The sequence below is a fragment of the Bemisia tabaci genome, chromosome 5, assembly GCF_918797505.1.
Source record: "Bemisia tabaci chromosome 5, PGI_BMITA_v3".
Classification (NCBI taxonomy): domain Eukaryota; kingdom Metazoa; phylum Arthropoda; class Insecta; order Hemiptera; family Aleyrodidae; genus Bemisia; species Bemisia tabaci.
In genome coordinates, this window is record NC_092797.1 from 22,045,701 (window position 1) to 22,063,706 (window position 18,006).

The following is an 18,006-nucleotide window of genomic DNA, read 5'->3' on the forward strand; positions in this document are numbered from 1 at the left end:
GTGATCCCATCACTATAATGCGACGTCTGACGACATTCCCTCTGATTTCAAAGAGCAATATCTCTGTTTATAATTCGGTAGAGGTCATTATTTTTGGGCAAATCTCTATCAAATTCCATTTAACGCTAAACGCTAACGCTTTAAAGCTTCCAAGACGCTATTCTGTAACCGTCTCATGCGCACAGCCAACTCATTACTCAATTGCATGATTGTTCCACTTTTTGGTCAAATGAGCGAAATCACTGGAGAACTAATGTCGGAATTTCAATTGTTCTGTGACTCATACTTTTTGACCGTCAAATCAAAATCAGCTGGAAGAGCATTGTAGGTCTTCAACATTTACAAAACCATTCGGAATTCAAATCGCCTCTACAGACAGACTACTTGAATCAGTCGTGAATGTTGTGATAAGGTGAAAATGGGCGGGATCCAGTGGGAACTACAATCGATAGTTTGGCTCGAACATCAGTACTGATTGCTTCTGATTAGATTAGGAGCCTTTGCGAAGATGAGTAATCTAACAATAAAGTAGTCAAACGTCTTAAAAATTCTCTTATATACTGTCAATAAAATACGCGCTCACCTAGAATAAAGACCAATGAAACTCCAGATAACACGCAATAATTTTCATCGTTTTATTAATTTCAAATAGATGTCTGTAGTCAAAAGAAAAAGAACCGGACAGGGAAAATTTGCGCGGCAAATTGAGCGTAATTACAGCAGCTGGTAGATCTTTAGATGGAATCTAAAAGATAAGCACCAGCAAACCTGATCGCGGGATTTTCCCACCTTGCCGAACTACTGCTGGCCGAATATGTGTAAGTAATTAGAAACGTAATCCACAAATACCTACTTTCTAATTAGCAAACAAATCGAATGATCGGAATGAGTCTTCATTTCAAATTCCAGTCAATCGATTACTTCCAAATTTTAAAACCACCAAAAGTGTTACACCAGATAATAATGATAGGATAATATTGGTGGAAATGAATGTCAACGTGTTTTTTTAATTTTTTTTATTTTTTTTTTATATCCATTCGTTGATCATCAATCGATACATGACTGAAAGCAAGCTTTATTTCAGCCGTTACTGAAAATTAGACTGTCAATTTAAACTGGATAATCTGTCGTTCCTTTATACAAAAACTGTAAACTTTAAACCGTAAAATTGCGGGAAAAACATATACTGGACAAACATCGGTATTCGATACTTTGCATACGTACATAGTTTTTCCGCAATTTTAAGCTTCAACGACTTCCTTTTTCATAAAAAGCTACGGCTGCATGACCAGTGCACACTGACAATCTAACTTAAGGAAGTGGCCGAGATCAATTGGATTGGAACCACTATCTCTGGCTCTTCCATAAAATCACCTCTCTGCATAGGGAGATCAATGGCACATATGTTGTTTCTAAAATGAGCCGGAAATATTGGTTCCTTGTTATAAAATGAGGTGCAACCGGACTACGCTGAAAGGAACTATGTGCATAGAGATTTCGTGCAACAATTTGGTGATCAGTTCCATTTCGCATAAATACGTCTTACAGAAAATCGAATTAGCTTTTCTAATTGATGGCGACAAATTGAAATACTGGAGTATGTACAAGAGTGAAGACAAAGCGTTTTATTTGTCTGTGTCAGTCGCTCTGGTAATGTGCTCTCTTCCTTTGCTCTGTAACTGTAAGACAGTAACGACGCGACACACAGTGGATCGCGTTAATCAGAGAGGTCGGACAAAATTTGGAAACATTAAAAGCTTATAACTCCGTCCATATACAATTTCGAGGTCTTAAAAGTGGTGCCTTTGGTTTCCTCGTGAAATTTTATTTCAGAAATACCCCTTGCAATTTAAAATGTGACGAATTAAACATCAAAATTTGTAATTTTAGTAAAGAATCTTGCATCCGACCTCTCTGATTGACTCGATCCACTGTGCGACATGACGGACGTAGGCGTTCTGAGTTCAGCGCCTGGCTGCTAGGAAAATTGCGTCGCGATGAATTGAAGGGGCGATATATCTAGAGAGAATTCACGGAAATTAGAAAACCCTTAAATCTTGCCATCTTTGGATTTCTGACCATGTGTCAAAAGGAGCAATTGGCACTCTTGCACATCGTATCTGCACTGAGAAAAATCATAAGATTTACAGAGATAGTACAACACTCCATAATAGCCACTACCAACATTTTAGGGGTTTTTACAGGGATTTAGACAGTTGCGCTAATGGACGAAGCCGATACTACGATAGCCACTACCACATTTTAGGGGTTTTTACAGGGATTTGGACATCTGCGTATATGGACGAAGACGATACTTAAAAGATATTTCTTCTTTCGTCTGACGTCGTAAATGCAAGAGGGTAAATTAGTGCTCTTTTTAATTGATGCTAGTTAACAAGATTAAGAAGGAAGAAACAATAGTGCATCATCTAAAATGGAGGATAATGGTATTCACCACTTCAACGGCAGTATCTTTGATAAAATTGGAAGTATAAAAGCTTGGCGCATAGATGTGGAGATTTTGCTATCTCATACTCTATCGGTCGCAGGCAATTGGTCGAATCAGGCATTTTATCAAATGCCTCGGCCGATGATCAAATTATGTACATATTCGAAGTTTAGTATACTTCTGACGAAGTTCTCCTGGGTTTTCAACGTGTTTAGAGTACACATTCATAAAATCGATAAAATTTCGTATTAGTTTCCTCTCTAAATGCTCCTTATGAGTTTCAAGTGTACAAACTTGAAAATTTCTGTATTTTATGAGATTCTGTAAATTTTGAGATGAGTCTTAGTTCAAAAACTAGAAATCTTTATAGACACTGTTGCATGATTCACATTTTTATAGTGAATTTTTTCCAACGCAATTAAAGAATTCTAAAATTAGCAAAAGAACCAAAATTTCAATTTAAGTAAGATTTATTTTACTATCTTCGCGGGCATTTGCCAAAATGCCTTATTTGATTATTTGCCTCCGACTTACCTATTGGACTGAACAGTCGAGATATAATTTCATGGTAGATGCTTCACAATTTTCCTATTGGCTTCGACATTCCAACTTTTACAGTACAAGGAAGTTCATTGCTCTTCTTTCCCGCAATTCTCACTCCCAAGAATTGATTTTTTGATATCATACAGTTAATGCAGTTTTCCACCGCAGAGCCGTCTCCAAGAAAACTGCTGCTCATTCTCAATGTACAAGACCTGCTCATTACGGGAAGTCAAGTTTAGTCACGGTGTCAATTCAATTTTTAGTTCTGCTTCACTTGCCCTCCCTTCTCTACTCCGTCCGCCAACTTCTTTCTCACTTCCTATTTTGCTCTCATAACTTGACAAGGCTCTCTCTACCCTCCTCTATGTTCTCTCAATTCTCTTCTCATTTTCTCACTCGTAAAAAAATAATAATTCTTGGCAAACGACGTATCTCAGGTCGGTGAGAATGGTTTATTTTCGTTCGATTTGTTTGAAGATCGTTTGTTAGTCGTTCCGTGTTTTCTCTTGCTTATTTCTTTTATTGAACAGTCTAACTTGAGTCTTGGCCAGTTTCACACAATACTTTTATGAGTTCATGAACTTCTGTCATCAGTGTGCCCACATAATTCATCCGTTCATACTACTGCGGCAAAAGCTGATGATAAGAAACGATCACTTCAGTTGCACTTCGCCATACGCAATATAAATGCTAGAGAGGCTGAGCGAGGGTCAATGTCCGAAATCTTCTTTCGCTGAGGTTTGGCCGAAATATGCAGCTTGTTGTTAAAAAAGATGATAGAATGGTGAAATCCCAAATTTAGTGTAAAAATTACAAACAAAAACCCGGGAAGCACAAAAGAACATTTGCGTTTTTGAGATAGTGAAAAAAGGCAGTCGTTTGCGCAAATGGATACCCTTGAAAAGTTGAAACAGGAGAGAAGGAGGCAAGAAAGACTTTACGTATATTAGAGATCTGGTTGCAATATAACGACATTTCTTTTTAATTTTCACGCGGTAGGTATTAAAAAGCCACTTCTGAAATACGAACGAGTACAAAACTTTAGTGAATCTGTTTGAACAGGTTGCCTAAAATTGTAAATACTGAACTAAGAGGAACTTAAGAAGAAACATGTATGTGATTTTTATTAATGCCTTACCTAGGATTTTACGCGAGGAACTTCAGACCGCCTTCCTCCAAAAACTTGTGCCCGGAGCGTTCAAAACGCCTTCACTTTCGAGTGTATGCAACACGGACATCCGTGAGGGCCGAATAGTTGCATCCAGGCGTTATGATGAAATTTCGTTTAGTGTTCGTTGCATGCAGTGCCTACTTACTGCAGAGGCGCTTTGCTTGTTTCTCTCAATAATCCAGCGGTGCATAATGTACCGATGAAGTAAACTATTACTGATTATTATCGTAACATTGGCAACTTTCTCAAAAACGCATCGTCTAGATTTTTTTGCTTTTTTTCTTTTGAAGTTTTAGCACGACCGACGAATGCGGCATAGTTGTTTTACAGACACTTTGGAGAAAATTTTTCGAGTAAGCATCCCAACTTAATTGTTTTCGCGGAGGAGTTAAAAAAAAACACCAGTTAGAAATAAACATCAACCTGTGGTCAGTTCAGTAACCAAGGCAGGACCCAGAGGTTTTAAAAACATTTCTGACGCAACTGATTGCTCCAGAGTCATCAAATTGGAGCATTAGCAGACCGGGTTTATAAAAATCGAATCAATGAAGAAGTGTTTAAAGGAACCTGGCATAAAGTTTCTCGCGTAAAATCATAGGTGAGGAGCAGGCGTTGACGAAAATGCGTCACTTTCCAAAGTTTTACTTTATTCGGGCATTCACGCTTTTCGGCGGAGTCGGAACACTCTCCCTTCACGCTTTTCGGTACCGTCCATTTGGAAAAAAAAAATCAGAAAAATTGCAAGAAACGTTTTTAAAGTGTGTTCTCAAATTGCCACAACGCCATTGCATTAGAAGAGGGTCCTTCAAAATAGTCCTTCGTTTTCATCACTGCACCATATTTATTTCAGACCAAGTGATCATACGAAGGGATTACTGCCAGAAGAACAAACGATCTCTGAATTCAGCTCAAGAATTTTTCACCGGTGTGGAGAAAATTGTCACAAAAAGCAATGAAAATAATTCGATTGGCAAACAGGAAAGTGCAATTAATTCAAAATTCAGTAAAATGATTCTGAGTTGAATATTCAGCACCCCACACTGCTCATTTGTGGTTTCATACAGTATTACGGATAAATACGAAATCATTTTGAAATCCGTGCTGTTTAAATTAAAGATTCGCGCCCTGTCGGTTCTGTCGATCACAAAACAGGATTGAACGTTCAATCAATCGAAATGAGCTTGCAAAAAAGCTTCTGCGTAGCGCACTGATAAATAATTGCCCTGTAAAATACTACGTAGAGGTGAGCGGCATAAAACTTCGTCATGGTAATTTCGAGTGGAGAGAAATGTTCAGTTTATTTCTAAGAGGGCTTACATGTCAAACATTGACGAGCGCAGCCGGTCATGATGGATAAGCCCTTTTAAAAATACGACGAGTTCAAACGAGAAGAATCTAAATAAAGGCCCGCTGAAGTAGGGGACGCATTAAGACATCGCTTCAGCAAGGGTCGTTACGGATAAGTTAAGTTGGTATTTAGCCTATCTTTTGTATTATTTCGATTCCGGCTAAGGATTCGCCTCAGACAGGCGCCTTTGCCCAATCTTGAAAAAGGATTTATTTGCAGAACTTCATTGGTTCTTTGACAAAGTACTTTGATCGACGAAGCCCCACCTCTCGATTTTATTTTGTCGCTCCAAGTAGGTAATTCGACAAGCAATGAGCGGTCTGCAGAAAATTATGCGCTGGGATCACAGGTATTGCAGTGAGGACGTTGAGGCTTTCCGATGGTAATGAGATAGGACTATAGGAGCATTAAAAATGGTTAAAAAAAGAACAAAAAGATGAAGTGATACCAGTCCGTCCGCACTCACGCATGATATCACCTGACTACAAGCAATTCAAGTCCCTTGAATAGACTTCTTTTGTTTCATGCTCTTATCAATGTCCATTGTTCGACGACCAGACTGCATAAAGAATTAAAGAGGATCATCGATTAAATCAAAATTGGGAAGATGCAACACTCCCGCGACTTTACAAAAATTTTGTTGGCCAAACCCGGGTTCAAATGGTGCCGTGACTTGTTTCTCGGCTACGAACTGGTTACTAGTGAGACAACTATTACTTCTGAGAAACTGATGCTATCTGACGAAGAAGATTCGTCGGGATGGCCCTTCCCTTCACGCTGAAGGAAAGTGATTTTGGTTGGAAACGACTTCATTTTCAAGAGATATTCTACGCACTGCCTAGCAGTTAGTCCAACAGTTAGTGCCCGCCCAATTAAGCAGTCTGGTGAAGTCCAGATGCTCCTCTTTCAAAGAGTTTTAAGGATATGGCTTGGTTATACTTTTTTCACAAAACCAACCCAGTGGCATGGTGTTTTGTACATCATTCCTCATGAAAATTTTGCGCTGAATCCGAATCCGTGCTTAAATTGCAGGAATTTTCTTTTTTTATAGCTCAAATTTGATCTGAAATGCTGCATTTGTCATTACCGTAACCTGTTACCGGTCGAAAGTCTCAACTTTATCGCTGAATTCAAGCAAATATATACAAAGTCACGGGCTTCTGAAATCAAATATGGCTTCAGCATACTTTGAATTGATAATTCTTTCTTTTTAGAGCTATATTTTCCTCTAAGTCTTCGAAAAAATTGCCATCTTGTGCTTGTTACTGGATTTGGTGTCATTACCGTAACCCCTTGTTCTGGAGCAAACTTCGGCTGCTAGGCGACAGCACCAGCTCGAACTTACATTCGTTGATGTTTGTGTTGGAAGGAGGACCCATGGTGAGTAGCTCTCTATTTTTTACTTAATCATAAAGTAATATTCGTTCAATTTACAGTGATGAATTGAGTTTTGTCCAACTCTCAGCTGCCATTACCGTTACCATATAAAAATCCACCAAGGATTGAAGATATCATCAAACCTACTTCATTTATGAACGCATGGCATTAAACCAACCTCAAATATGAAATCTCACCTTCCTACAACAAGCCCATGTCTCCTTTTGGCGCGAAATTTGAATGTTTCTCATTACCGTAACCATCATTACCGTGACCGTAACCATCGTTACCGTAACTTCCACCCAGACCGTCTAGGGTGTACGGTAATGATGCAAGAGTTTCGGTTATGACCAACTATCTTTTTTAATGAATCTATAGCGGCCTTTTTTAGTTTTTTAGGAATAATTTCAGTTGCTTGAGATTACCTTGAAATATATCTCTGTCTTTTCCTTGTCCACAGACGTTTTAATTGGAGAAAAATGTCAACCCCATATGAGAAATGGTTTCAGAACTTACAAGAAAAACTGAAAGTCAGTCAGTTTAAATCAGTACAAGAAAATGGCCCATCAGATACCACCAGCAATACCGTCCCGTCCTGCCCAGAAAGTACATCAATACGATCCGAGATAGTCTTATACTATTTATTGCTAGTTTTGCTAGTTAAAAGTTCTATTTTCTCTTGACTATTATTATGATTATTTTGTTTGGAGATCTCACTAGAGATATTTTTGTTTACGTTACTTACATTTCTTCTCAAAGAAATTTTCTCTTTTGCATATAGGTGGTTAAATAAAGTCCTATTTTTCCTCTATTATAATTATTTTGTTTAGTGATCTCATTAGAGATACTCATTTAATGTGAAATTGGTTGATTTCTACCATTTCTTTGACTATTTATTTATTTCAAATGATTTGGTTTGGTCATTTTTTCGAATTTTTGTACTGCTTTAATACAATGTTTCTTTAGAAATCAGTGCTTTTTTCCTTCAGCCTTGAGATCCTACCCCATAAGGCCGTCATGCATAACAATAAATCATTACCGTATACTTACAGTCATTACCGCTACTATTTATCATTACCGTAACCGGCTTATTTTTCTTGAAAAAAAATTGGAAAAAAAGCTGTAAATTTACAATTTAGGGGGAAATTACAAAATATAAGTTTAGCTCTTTATAGAAAAATCTTTACATGCAACCTCATCCTTTTCTCTCAAATGTAGGGCAATTTAGAACTCAAAAAAAAACAAAAAATTCCGAATTTGACATTGAAATTTGTTTAAATAAAAGTTTTAATCATAACTTATCCAAATATTTGTATTTATTTCGAACTATCAGACTTTAAACTAAACAAAAAAAATAAAAAAGATCAGTTTCCACTTCTTTTGCGTGTGCTGGACTAACAAAATAAATAGGTTACGGTAATGATGAGTTTTTTCAAAAACTCTCAAAAATCACAAGAAATAAAAAAAATGGTGCCGAAAAGAGCTATGCCACTGTCCAATAATTATTCTGAGGGGTTCAAAGGTCCCAAAAAATATCATATATAAGTCACTTACTGACTTCCAACTGCTGTGAAAGTCTGATTCTGAAAATGAATTAAAGGTCGGACATGAAATTTCTTGCTAGAACTGCAAATTTTGATGTTTATTTCGTCAAAATTTGAATTTCAAGGGGTGCTTTTGGAAGAAAATTTAACGAGGGAACCAATGAAACCACTTTAAAACCTCAAAATTTTGCCTGAACGGAGTTATGTGCTTTTAAAGTGTCCAAATGGACCACTAGATAAGGTACGAATTTCAGCATTCTGATACATGTTCCTTAACTAAAATTTCACGTAGAATACGACGCGCACAACGAAAATTACCGAAATCAACTCTTTCCAAAGATATTTAATGAATCTTGATATGTGAATTCAAACCACCCTCTCATGAAAACTCAATGCTCTGCGTGATTCACATCGTGCGCTAAACGTTATCATGACAGTCTCTGCGATATAAAAATCTGGCAACCTCAATCTTGACGCTTTGGCTCAGCTGCAGCGAATTGCTTATAGTGTGAGCAACATATGGTGGGATATGAACATTACTCGATTGAGAAGCTTGTTGAAACCGCTGTGGTGCGCGATTTGACTCACGTAGAGCTTTGAGTTTCTTGTCAGCGGGCAGTTCAAATTCCTCGTAACCAATGTGAAATAAAAACGTTAATATCTTCGTTTGGAGTTTGTTTCATCAGTTTTCGTTGCGCGAATCGTTTTCTACGTGAAATTTTGGTTAAGAAACATGTATCAGAATGCTTAAATTCGTACCTTGTCTAGTGGTCCATGCCCGATCTCTCCCATTGACTCTATCTACTGTGCGTCCTTCAGGTTGGAATCGCACCTCACAGTCTCCTCTTCCTGGCAACATTGCTTCTTTGTCTGCATCATTTAAGTGGTTAACTGCCGTGCCAGGCCGAAACCACGGATCTTCACAGAGCCTTCAATGGTTATACGTGGTTCTCACCTAACGGGGCATTTAAAATGTATATCAGGATGTGCTTCCTGCGTCACTCAGTGTTGCCACCCTAGAGCCATTCAAGGATGGGTGCTATTTCCAACGAACGCCCATCGGGACAAAAACGTACCGTGTATTGTTGACTATTCGCTTGGGATTTGGTCAACAGAGCTGGTTATTTTTGCTGGGCCAATTGCCTGATTCTGGCTTCGTATCGAATCGACCCGCGCAGTAAAATACCAAGTTCCAGAGTGCGGACGGAAGTATAAATGGAATTTCCTGGTTTTCCCACGTTTTTCCTGATCAAGTTAGAAAAAGTTGTCTAATTTGTAAGAAAATAAGAGATTATAATTAATAATTTCAAGATTTTCCGATTATAAGTTTGTTAGGAAACAAACTGGGACTTGTGGAACGTTGAACTTCACCGTTCACATTAACGCAACTTTTATCTGACTTTTTGGTCGTTTTGTCCTTTCCGCCTGCTAGAATCGTTTTTTCTGATTCACTTCTCCTTTGACCACGGACACAAACATTTCTCAATCACGTGACCGAACTGGTCGCGATCGGTCGCGTGTAAAATGTGGGAAGGCCCCGAAAACGATGTTTTAAAAAGGAAAAGCTGGCAACATCGCGGCAATTTTGGCGTGCGGAGCCTTGGAATAAGTAATATTTTTGAAATTTCTGAAAAAAGGGGTTTTAAAACTCCCTGGTAAAAATTGGCGATAAGAGCTGCGTTTCAAAATACCATAGGCATTCTTATAGCCGGCTAAAGAAGGCTACAGAAAATCGTATAGCTGGCTGTAGAATGCGGAGAAAATCTTACGGCCGGGATATACGAAGCGATAAAAAATTATGCAGCCGGGCTATAGTTCCTATCGCCGGGCTTTACACTTTATCGCCTGGCTGTTGCTTTTTCGCCATCGATTATAAAAGGCTATAAGAAATTGTGTAGAAATTCGTGTGCTTTGGAAATCATTAAGTTTGATACGGAACCACCTTAATATTTACAAAACACACATTATATCTTCCTTTAATACATATTTTTTTTCATCAATTAAAATGGGAATAATCCATACAGGATGTGCAAACATTTTAAAATCATGAGTTGAATAACGCTGACTCCGCCAGATTAAATATTAGAGCCTAACACAAAGCGGAGCGGCGACGCACTGGCGCCTACAAACCTAACAGGGATACTGCACGCATTGCGCAACGCGTGAAGTATCCCTGTTAGGTTTATAGGCGCCAATGCGTGTTTCGCGCTGGCTGCCCGCCTGCCATGGCGCTTGAAGCAACTATTTCACACCAGAGATATTGCACAGTATCATACGAAACTGAAGGCGCTCTAATATATTAGTAATGGCAGGCATCCATCAAAAGTACGGAGCTTTCCTCGCAAAATAAATCAAGATACTACGGCCCAAAAAGAGAGCAGTATTCCAAAAACTTACCAACGTCCTAGCATCCGTAATTAGTAACGTTTAGCATACACTTTATCGCCTGGCTGTTGCTCAATCGCCATCGGCTATAAAAGGCTATAAGAAATTGTGTAGCCGGCTATAGAAGCTATTGGAAATCTTACAGCCGGCTGTAGGTCTATGGTATTTTGGAACACAGATTCTACTGCCAATTTTTACCAGGGCTGGGAAAGACAATTTGAAAATTGGAAAGACTAAGAACTTTCTGCATCCCTGCCTTTCGCTATTCCTGGTTTTCCCTGACAATGGCCGTAATGAAATTAGCCAATTAGAGTAAGAGTTAAAACTAAAGTTAGATTTTTATTTTATTTTCAACCGCGCAGCTTCCTTAAGCCACGGAAAGTTGACTAATTATAAAAGCTGCTTTTGTGATATCAACTTATTACAGAAAGGACAAAAAGTTGCACTTGCAGACCTGATCAAAGCGACGCGATACATTGTAAGTTGCTTCGACTGACAGCCGCTCAACCATCGAACCACCTTGAGTCAAATCTCTTGCAATGTTAGTTCATGAGTGCATGTAGCCTTTCATTAGATTCACTGAGTAAGCTGACAATATCGAACATGGAACGTGGATGAATAAGATTTTGATTGGCGAGGTCGGGATAATCTCTGTTCGGCTATCAAATGAAAGTTCTACCGCAGGATTGTTTTTCTATTCGAGAACAGCATGTTCTTAACAGGGGCTACGACACATTCGACATGGCGATAGTACTGACGGTGAGGAGGGGGGAGTGGACATTCTATCTGCGGAGAGGTGATTGACGGGTTCCGCTAAAATTACCCTGCGTTGCTAAATTACCGCGCCAGAGGTAAAAAAAAGAAGAAAAAATCGAGATCCATTACACGTATCCCTTCACGTAGAATTTCCCTGAGTCCTTACACGACGCCCTGCTAATATTTCCTTCTTCTGATTTCGGTTTGAGACCTATCGTCTGGTTGTTACGACGAGCGTCCTGTTGGTGTGATGAGTATCCTGTAGTCTCCAAGAACAAGAAAAAAAAAATCGGCTGAGGAAATTATTAACAGGGCACTCTACAGGGACCCAGAAAATTTTTCTCTAGACTTTAATTTCTGAGTGTTTACAAGAAGTTGTGTCGTTTCGATAATTTACACAGGCAGTCTTGCAATAAAGGCTCTATGAGCGTCACAACGCACAGATTTTCCGCGCAACACAGAGAAAATAAGTCTAACATTCTTAGCTTCCACAATTTTTGGGGCAACTCCGGAATGGAGATGTTGCATGTGCGCGGGATTTGCGATTTGACCACTGATTCTTATGTAAAAGTTCGCGAGAAACACGATGGTGCCACGGGTTATCTCTGAAATCATCTCCTAATCTCAAAAAAAGCTCTCAAAGTAAGGCTAAAATGGAGGGGATATCCCACCCTACCCTGAGAGTCCACCTCTACATCAAAACAAACTCTCCATGCAAAGATAGGGAGCAAATACATTGACAGGGCTGCCACTTTATTTGGGGACTCCAAAACTGAAAACACGGCAACACTGCTAGCGTATTTGCTCCCTATCTTTGCACGGAGAGTTTGTTTTGATGTAGAGGTGGACTCTCAGGGTAGGATGGGATATCCCTTCCATTTTGGCCTCACTTCGAGAGCTTTTTATGAGCTTGGGAGTTGATTTCAGAGAAAACCAGTGGCACCATCGTGTTTCTCGCGAACTTTTACATACGAATCAATGGTCAAATCGCAAATCCCTCGCACATGCAACATCTCCATTATGTTACGACCGCGAAGTCGAGAACAATTAGCACCCCTGAAGTTCAACATGTTTTGCACGTAACTTTTGGTATACCGTAATACTTACATTTTTCCCCTCTGTGTGGTTCAATGGAGAGAAGTGCCGAAAACGGTCGAAAACAACGGACAACGTGTGAAAAGAAGGGTGAGGAGGCAAGGCCCCCTTCTCGTCCCGTTCTCGGTGCCTGGTTTTGTTTTTTTTTTTTTTTTTTTTTTTGTTTTTTTGTTTTTTTTTTTTTTACCGCGCGTCAACATTCAACAATCTTCCATTAATTCCCCTTATGATAGAGCGGCAGCAATTCTCCCGCGCGAAAGAGATTGGACACATAATTACAGATTGCGCCGTGCGTTGTACGCAACGAAACACCGACGCTACATTGCCCATTGGAACCCAAGAACCATTCTAGATTTGAGTTTTGTCTGACGTACAGCAAGAGCGGAGGAGTTGCTGATTTTGACCGTTTCGACCCTTTCGCACGGTAAAGATACACCATGGACGTAACTCTCGGGGCCAGGGTGACCCCCCCCCCCCCCTCCCGAAAATCAGCACTATAGAGAACAGCCTTAGAACCGGAACATTTCATCGCATGGTGCGATGGGGAAAAAGGAAAACTTTTGATACGTTTTTCGAAGATTTTGGGTTGAGTTAAATTTGAAGTTTGCAAACGCTAGATCATGCGTGAGAATGGCCTCAAAATGTATCTAAAAAAGTACTTTTTTCCAGAATTGTCTAGGGAATCCTTTGCGGGAAGACTTCGACCTTTCCTGAAAAGTAGGCACTGTGCAATCCCCAGAAAATTGTGCTGGCTATGCGTAGGGTATCTTACTCTTAACTTCGTTATCTGCGTCAACGTCTTTAAGAGTCTGAACTCTGGATCCAAGCAATTTTTTTTACCAGTGCAGAAAAACTACTAGCAACATTTTTTATGAAGTATGATATGGCAGCCTCGTAGATGGGCGCCGAGTCACGGGCGCTGAGCTAGGGGGAGGGGGGGCTGCGAGGGGGGCAATCGCACTCGGACATGAACGAAATTACGGAAAATGAACGGGGAACACGAACCACTGGTTGCCAAACTCTTAAAACTTTCATTTTCCAACTCTACCTTATGATGTTGACTGCGGTCGACAGTCATCACTCGTCGACTCGTCACGTCCATCTTCCTCGTGGTTGCCAGACTGCTTATAAAAACTTACATCGGATGCGAGGCGAAACGACGGTGGAATCGTAGAAAAACGCATGCTTGCCGTTGGTGAGCTATCAAAATGTTTCCGTACACTCACAAGGTGTTCCAGACTAGTCTCATCCGGCTCTCCTCCCGGTTATTTTGGCTCGGGCGAAGTCAAGAACCGCGGCCGCGGGAACAAATAGGGAATCGAACCCAGAGAACCAGAATTTCACCATTCCGCAACCCCCATCCCCTTAGGAAATAAAGGGGGGGGGGGGGTTATGTCTTTGAACATGGGGATTCCCGTCACAATTTGAAATTATTTAATCAAAGCAGAAAGTACGAAAAATGTTGACCGAAATCGATGCCAAAAAGTCCAAAATCATCCTACCCCTGTCCCATTTCCCTGCAGGGTGTCTACTGAAACAGGCTGGCCAAAAATCAGTACTTTTACAGTACTTTTTCAGTACATTCCCAAGAAATTCAGTACCTCCTCAACAGAAAAATTCAGTACTTTATCAGCACCTCCAACTGACGAAATTCGGCAAATTTCAAACATTTGAATTTCCCGCTTAAATTGCGACCAAAATGACAAGAAAAAAATGAAAAAATTCCGGAACTTCTTGCGGAATTCCGCTCTTTTTCAGTACTTCCGGATCGCCTCGAAAAAATCAGTTCCGGACTTGTAGACACCCTGCCCTGAGTTCCCTGTCTAAGGCTGAGGTATAAAACCCTTCTCAGTAAAAAGCTAGGTCAAAAACTGACCTAGAGACCCGAAAAAAGGTGTTTTGATCCTGAAAGATTCGAAGCTGACAGTTCCGAAGCCCATTTGGCTGAGATGGAAAATTTCATGAGAAATAAGAATTTGAAATTTTGCGGTGAAATTGAACTGAACTTTCCCGAAAAATTTCAGTGAACCTTTGAAAAATAAAAAAGGCTATTATTCAAACCTTTACCATCACCTTTTGAAATTTCAAGGGCGATCTCAGCCCCCAAGGTCTTGCTGATGAGGTAGAAGGTGGCCCCAAACTTAGAAATTTGACAAGTCTAAGGCTTATCAGGTACCCTTAGCATTCAAGAAACCCACAGCAGCAATAACTACATTTTGAACCGGGACAAAATTCAGGAATAGTATGATTGCAAAGAATGAGACCATTGGCACGGCTGGGAGGGGGGAAGAAGTCTGGACACCCCTTCTTATGAATGAGAAATTTTTCAGAAGAATCTCATTTTTCACGATTTTTAGGAATTTTTTACCTTTGGACTAATCCCTTTGGAGGAATTTCTGACTGCAGACATTTCGATTCCTTTTTGCTGGCATGGAAATATTTTTTTCAGATACAGAAAATTAGAGAGCAAAAAAAAACAAAAAAAAACAAGAAGACGTAAAGTTATTTAAAAAAGAAAAGAAAATGACCACAGAAACAAAGCTAGCATAACAAACTAAATGAGTTTATGACTCACCAACAGCTTGTTTTAGGATGGTGACACATTCTACATGTTCCCCTTTTTCAGCAATACTCAAAGGTGTCAAGCCACAGCCATCCTCGGCCAGAAGATCAGCTTTGTGAGCCAGAAGAAGCATGATGTTGTTGATGAATCCATATTCAGCGCACAAATGAAGAGGAGTCTGGAAGAAAAATCAAGCAGGACTGATGAGAGGTGTAATTCATTAATCTCTAAAAGATGAAGATAAAAAGTACCGAGCATGAAGAAGCCTTACCTTTTGGTACCTATGAGATGCCTTTATTGCATGATGACATCATTATTAAGGTGGGTTCTCCCAGTTCACTCTAAGAGAGTGACCAAGCAATTTATCTTAAATCTCTCTGTAAATACTCTTACTCAATACTTGATACATTGCTTGCCAACAGTGGCATGGCGTGCTTTGCAATATATCGATTGTTATACCATTTAAACCTCTGGAAAATGATCGATAGACAGGGTGTTCGCAGCGAACACCTTAATAATCGATTCTTTATCATAGGTTTAAATGGCAGAACAATCGATACATCGCAATTCACGCCACGCCACTGCTTGCCAAACAATCCATCTTCAATACTTGTTACTTCTTCAGTAATTGACAGCGAAGTCAATCACTAAAATAATTTTGTTTTGTTTGAATAATTACTTGTGTTTGAATGATTACTTGAAATTTATTTCTTATAATGCACAAGGTTTTTTTCTCTTGGCAGTGGCACTGATTTTTGTAATGACCATTATGTATTTTGTAAACTAACTGTCCTCAATAAAAACTAAAGATCTATCTATTTAAAGGGAATTGTAGTTGTAGAGAGAGGTGAGATTTTATCTATTAATCTATTTCTATTAAAATCTATTCTCTAGACTGGCTGCTTGGCAGGAGCTAAGCTAAAGTTGCTTACTTCGCAAGTTGTTCAATATTGAGAATGAAAGATGCACTATCTTCCAATTTTGGGTGCTGTAAGATGCCACTTTGACACTCTAGAAGTGTAAACTTACAGCTTTTACTCAGGAAAAATACTTAGAGCCATAAATGTCCATAAAGTGCTGTCCTGACTTGAATTTTAGACTGATTAACTGTAGACTCACATTAATGGGAGAGCAACATAAAATTTGCGATTTTTTTCGTGTATTTTGGATAGGAAAAAAAGAGTACAGAAGCCAGAAAATACACTCACCCTGTTGTCTCCACGAGGCCCGCAAGGTATGTTAGGGTTAGCTGAAAAGAAAAATGGAATCAATCAATAACTGGATAAGCTTAAAAGAAAATAAAAACACCTCTTTAGCAAAATATTGAGAAATAAACAAGGTAGAGACCCTAATTATAATGTGAGTAAGCAGATACTCGGAATACCTATTGGAACTGGAAGTGGCAAATGTATTTTAAGGAGCTTTGAGATCGTATCTTGTGGTTAAAAAAAATCAGTTACCCTGGCACCTGATGTCTCATTATTAGAAATGCTGTCATTAGCGCATTAAGTTATCAACTTTTCCTTAAATTTTCTTTAAAAGTCCTGCCTTACTTAAATAAAACTTTAAAGAATCCGTTTGCTATAGGTGATTTCCTATCTTCTATTAGATTGATAAGAATTCTTGAGGTGAACTTTCACAAGAATATGAAACAAAAAAGTTGGAAAGACCTACCACCGCACTGAAGAAGCACTCGGAGGCACCTGGAATTTTCAGAGGTTGCAGCTGCATGAAGAGGAGTTCGACCCCACGAGTCCTGGCCGTCCAAATGCCTCCGTTGATCTCCTTTTAACAGATCTTCTAATAGCTCAGCATTGTCCCATAGTGCTGCCTGGGGTTTAAATAAAGAAAATATACCAGAAATGAAACAGTGATATTTAGTTGTGATTCTCAATGACACTGCTTACTTTTGGTTTTTGTTGCTAATATCAGTTCTAGGTACTTCTTCATCATGATATTGTTCTATTCCAGGAAGAATGTCATTAATGCCAAAAATGTAACTTAATGGAATAGGTACAAATGGTTTACAATTGGTAAATATGTTATTAACGGTTAAATTTAACAATATAAATTCAAAAAAACAGCATTTTTTCTGGGAAAATCAACGCTGCCGATACTTAGCCCTGTGGGTACAGTAGTCGGTGGTTGTTGTTGTTGTAGGTTTTATATACATTTCACAACCAGTGGTGTTACAAGCTCCCCCCCTCCCCCGGGACGGCCCAGCCGCTGGGGGGGGGGGGGGACTTAGGTCACCAGGATTTTTTTCTCTCTTTCTTTATCTACTTATATTGGATTCTGAAGTTTGGCTTCAAACTTTGAGCCTTTTGCAACCAGGCCCCTACTGATTTTTTTTCATGGTAGCCAGGGGTTCTTTGATATGGTATGATAAATTGTCAACCAACATCATAGACATTTGTAAACAACACGGAAAAATCTACTTAATACCTTACGCTTGTAAACATCTGGAACAGTTTGTATGGATGGTGATTTATATGTATGACTAAGGTCATATTGATACCAAGAAAAATGAGCCCTAATGAATGGTTACTTTCTTTGAAAAAAATGTATAACTTGTTCGGCATTTCTGAAGGTACTTATCTACCTATGCATACATAGAATAAGGTACCTTATTCTGTTTAAAAAAATCATTACATCAGGATGAATTATAAATTGCTCAAGGCTATGCCTGGTTGATGGCAAATACGAATTCTCTTGGTGACAACCTTATCAAATAATGTATGCCACAGATAAACAAATATGAACTGATAAAGAAAC

General features: G+C 39.2%; 1 protein-coding gene and 1 long non-coding RNA gene across 4 annotated transcripts in view; one reads left to right on the forward strand and one right to left on the reverse strand.

The window, feature by feature from the left end:
• Lrrk (Leucine-rich repeat kinase) overlaps positions 1 to 18,006 on the reverse strand; it is a 69,701-nt gene that overhangs the window by 50,920 nt on the left and 775 nt on the right. For all 3 annotated transcript variants that reach the window (XM_019050875.2, XM_019050874.2, XM_019050877.2), the window contains exons 2-4: positions 16,906 to 17,062; positions 16,440 to 16,480; positions 15,244 to 15,409 (exon numbers count right to left, since the gene is read on the reverse strand). In XM_019050875.2, the coding sequence (XP_018906420.2) occupies positions 15,244 to 15,409; positions 16,440 to 16,480; positions 16,906 to 17,062 (364 nt within the window). The remainder of the gene's footprint in view (positions 1 to 15,243; positions 15,410 to 16,439; positions 16,481 to 16,905; positions 17,063 to 18,006) is intronic.
• Positions 12,834 to 17,105, forward strand: LOC109036576 (uncharacterized). Its single transcript, XR_011899880.1, has 3 exons — positions 12,834 to 13,092; positions 15,295 to 15,552; positions 16,841 to 17,105. It is a non-coding gene; the product is annotated as an uncharacterized lncRNA (long non-coding RNA).